General features: G+C 46.8%; 1 protein-coding gene across 1 annotated transcript in view; it reads left to right on the forward strand.

The window, feature by feature from the left end:
- The window catches only part of nod1 (nucleotide binding oligomerization domain containing 1), a 15,043-nt gene that overhangs the window by 3,773 nt on the left and 6,703 nt on the right, over window positions 1-4,567 (forward strand). Inside the window, 1 exon segment of the mRNA XM_015399686.1 lies at window positions 303-2,204. Coding sequence (XP_015255172.1) covers window positions 303-2,204 — 1,902 coding nt within the window.

A 4,567-nucleotide genomic window follows, 5' to 3' on the forward strand; every position in this document is an offset into this window, starting at 1 on the left:
AGACGGATGTTTGAATATATGCATCTTTGTTAGCAAAGGAAACTGTAGTTTGTGTTTATTTAGAAATATGGACGTTGTTCTTGTAGATTGACCCTGAGGTTCTGGAGCCTTTCCACGTTTGGCCCCCCCTCAGTATACACTGGTTATTGTCTGGCCACCCTTTTAAAAATGTTCTAGCTCCGCTTCTGCATGTAGGAACTGTTTCAGTATCTACTGTTGGACATTAGTAGCTGCCAATAGACTGATTTCATTGTTTAATAGTTGCTCCAATCAGAGACTCAGAGAACTTTCTTGTCCTCCAGTCAGCAGGTATAGTGAGAAGCTACGCCATGAGATGAGCAGAGACACCTGCTTCATCATGTCCTACGGTCAGCAGGACGAGACGCGGCTGGAGGAGCTCTACACGGACACGGTGATGGAGATGATCAATGACTGTAACGAGAGTCTGGGCTTCTTGGAGAGTCTGGACCAGCTGCTGGGAGACGACGGCGTTTTTAACCCCCAAGGGGAAATCATCTATGTGGTGGGGGACGCTGGCGTTGGAAAGTCCATCCTTCTGCAGAAGCTCCAGAACCTCTGGTCCAAAAAGGAGCTGCAGACAGACGCCAGCTTCTTTTTCAAGTTTCGCTGCCGGATGTTCAGCATCTTCAGGGAGGCAGAGCAGATGTCCCTCAGAGACCTGCTGTTCAAATACAACTGTTACCCGGATCACGATCCAGAGAACGAAGTCTTCGATTACATCCTGCGCTTCCCTGAGAAGGTTCTGTTCACCTTTGACGGCTACGATGAAATTCAGGAGGACCTGGACCTGATTAATGTTCCTGAGGTCGTATCTCCGGAGGACAAAGCAGACGCCCTTCAGTTGCTCCTCAGCTTGCTCAGTGGAAAACTGCTCAAAGGCTCCAAGAAGGTCCTGACGACTCGCACTGGGATCGAGATGCAGAGTCGAGTCATCAGGAAGAAAGTGGTTCTGCGTGGATTTTCTCCAGACCACCTGAAGACGTACATCAAGCTGCACTTCAGGGAGCAGGAGCACCGAGAGCTGGTGTCCGTCCAGCTGGACGCCAGCCCCCACCTCTGTGGTCTGTGCTCCACCCCCCTGTTCTCCTGGATCGTCTTCAAAAGCTTCAGACACCTGCACACCATGCATGACGTCTTCCACCTGTCTGAGAACAGCATCACACTAACAGACATCTTTCTCCTGCTGTCGGAGGTCTTCCTCAGCCGCCTGGCCGCCGCTCCTTCTCCTCTGCTAAAGAAAAGCACCCGCTGCATCTCAGAGACCTTCAGGGTGGGGCTCAGGCCCCTGGCTGCCTTTGCTAAGCTTGCCCTGCAGGGTCTGGAGAGAGGAAGCTTTCTGTGCAGCCGGGAGCAGCTGGCTGAGTGCGGTCTAACCGAAGACGACATGGCTCTGGGCTTCCTCAGACCCGTCCATGACTTTGACGCCAGTGAAGCTCCCGCTACCTTCGAGTTCATCCACATTACGCTCCAGTCCTTCTTGGCTGCCTTTGCTCTAGTGTTGGACGAGCAGACCTCGGCCAGCTCCATCCTTAAGTTCTTTGCAGAGTGCAGCAGGCGGAGGGAGACGTTCTGTCTGCCGTTAGCATCCTGCATCGGCAGCTCAATGAAGCCCAGCGAGAAGAAGCCGTTCTCGACCAACGAGCAACTGCAGTTCACCAACCTGTTCCTGTGTGGCTTGCTGTCAAAGACTCAGGCTGCTCTCATGGGAACTCTGCTCTCTCCCGTTCTGTTAAAGAGAAAAAGGGCCCTGCTGAAGGCCTACCTGTCCACCAGTGTGAAGGTCCACCTGGAGGGCTTACCCCATTATAACGGTGAGGAAGGCCAGAAAGTTCACGTCCTGCCAAACTTCCTTTGGATTCTACGGTGCATCTTTGAGACGGGGAGCAAAGACATCGCTAAAATGACGGCCAAAGGCATCACGGCCAACTTCATCAAGCTTGGCTACTGTAACGTCTTCTCAGGGGACTGCACTGCCATCAACTTTGTGCTGCAGCACCGGCAGAAGCTGCTGGGTCTGGACATGGACAACAACAACATCAGTGACTATGGGGTCAAGCAGCTGCAGCCTTCGTTTTCTAAGATGACGGCAGTGAAGTAAGAAGGGTGTTTGATCTCTATATCTTTCAGTGTTCCTTATTATTGATTAGATCATCAAACATCTGAAGTAGAGGCCAAGCAGACTGGTCTCCACCACTAGGAACCAACAGGATGTTAGCCTGTCTGTTTTCCATCACCTTCCTGGTGTCCTTCAGTCTCAGTTTAACAGTTTTCTGAATCCTTTCCATTCTTCTCAATTATAGGCGCTTCTGCTAAGTATCCGTCCTCAGGACCCTCTGTCCTCATCTCTTACGTCATAAACATCCTAGAAGGGTTTCTGCTTCAGGACACCTGTGTCAAATTATGTCATTTCCTCCTAAGCAGCCACCAATGGCTGCAGAAACCCGGTAATCACCCAGTTATGTAAGTCCAGTGGGTCAAATAGGTCCAGTGGGTCAAATAGGTCCAGTGGTCAAATAGGTCCAGTGTGTCCAGTAAGTCCAGTGGGTCCAATAGGTCGAGTGGGTCCAATAGGTCCAGTGGATCCAATAGGTCCTGTGGTCACATAGGTCCAGTGGGTCCAATAGGTCCAGTGGTCAAATAGGTCCAGTGGGTCCAATAGGTCCAGTAGGTCAAATACGTCCAGTGGGTCCAATAGGTCCAGTGGTCAAATAGGTCCATTGGGTCCAATAGATGCAGTAAGTTCAATAGCTCCAACGTGTCCAATAGGTCCAGTGGGTCCAAGGGGTCCAGTGGTCAAATAGGTCCAGTAGGTTAAATAAGTCGTGGATCCAATAGGTCCAGTGTGTTCAATGGGTCCAGTGGTCAAATAGGTCCAGTGAGTCTAATTTGTCCTGTTTTCAAATGGGTCCAGTGGGTCGTGCAGAGGACAGTAAGGAGGTGGCAGAAACTAAATATAGTCAGTGTCGCCTGAGCAGAGCTGAATATCAGATAATTTCCCTTTTTATTGACAAACATCTAGATTAGATTAGATTAGATTAGATTAGATGAGCTTTATTGATCTCACAGTGGAGAAATTCACTCGTCACATATTGGCATAGAAGTTACTGAAGGTGCAAACAAGGAGGAAAAAGGTGCATTAAGAATAAGCAATATATATATACAGTATATCAAGATAAATAGGATTAAGGTGCAAGTGTACATGTATCACACACAATGAAAAACAAATGAAAATGAGAAATAAAAAAATAAGAAATAAAAATATGTACAATCCGGATGGCTTATATACAGGTCTGAGCTGAAATCTGAACCAAAGGAGACTTATTGTGGACTACGACCTCCCTCTCTGTCTCACAGGAGGACACGATTGAGGCATTACCACATTCATTAAAAGATTAATTTAATAATAGATGTGTTTATTTGGAGTTACAGGAGAGGTTATGAGAAAAAAATGAAATGCTAATAATTGGATCAAAGGAGCATTAGGTAATGTCGTTAAAAATATTTATAAAATATACTAGAATATACTAATATTCTTTTATCCTATGAACAAAAGTGAAAAAATAAAGTTATAAGATGGATGAATATAAAGAGGAAAGATACATTCCTGTTGATGCAAATCTGTGAAACATAATCCTCTTTGAGTGGAGAGAGGAACTAAACTCTGATGTGGCGTCACATCTAGAAAGATGAATCTGGTCATCAGAATATGATCTGCATAGTGACGCAGAAAACGTTGGAACACGCTGTCAGCCATTCAAAGGTCTGATCTGCCCAAACATGTTTGCATCTGTTTTAAGACACACAGCCTTCTGAAGTTCAGGCGTTCCAGCGGCTTCCAGTGTCGATCTGACGTGTTTTCCACGCAGATAGCTGACTGTGGTTTGGGTTAGACCTGTGGCTCCGCCCACAGGCCAACAGTCTGTTTCTCTTTTTCAGGATGTGAAGAAAGAGGAAAAAGTTCAGTCTAAGTGGTGAATCTGCTCCAAAAACCATAAACTTAAATTTTTAAATCTAGACTCAGACTTGAGCTTTAAAGGCATGGAGGCCGTCAGCATGTTCTTCATCCTGAGAAAGAGATTTCACCTTTATCTGCTATCATCATTATTTCTACATCACAGGGTTTACCAGCAGCTGTGGGATCAAACTCATCAAACCCTGCCTTCATTAGATTACAATATTCCACTTCCTCTTAAACGTTACACAACTGAAGTCAGAATAAACAGCAAAACATTTCTGAAGTGGAGGAAGTACCCTCAGCTTCAGTCTGCCCCTTTATTGCGTTTTTATGTGAAAACAGAAGCAGGAAGTAGGCCTGAAAGTCCCCAGATGTCCCCAAACTGGAGTCACTGAGGCCCTGCATCCTTCAGGTGCGTCTCTGCTTCAGATTCATCCTGTTCTAGAACTCGATGGCATTCTGAGGCGTTTTATTCATCCTGTTCTAGAACTCGATGGCGCTCTGAGGCGGTTTATTCATCCTGTTCTAGAACTCGATGGCGTTCTGAGGCGGATTATTCATCCTGTTCTAGAACTCGATGGCGCTCTGATG

This window comes from Cyprinodon variegatus, unplaced genomic scaffold, assembly GCF_000732505.1.
Source record: "Cyprinodon variegatus isolate N-32 unplaced genomic scaffold, C_variegatus-1.0 Scaffold1039, whole genome shotgun sequence".
Lineage (NCBI taxonomy): Eukaryota > Metazoa > Chordata > Actinopteri > Cyprinodontiformes > Cyprinodontidae > Cyprinodon > Cyprinodon variegatus.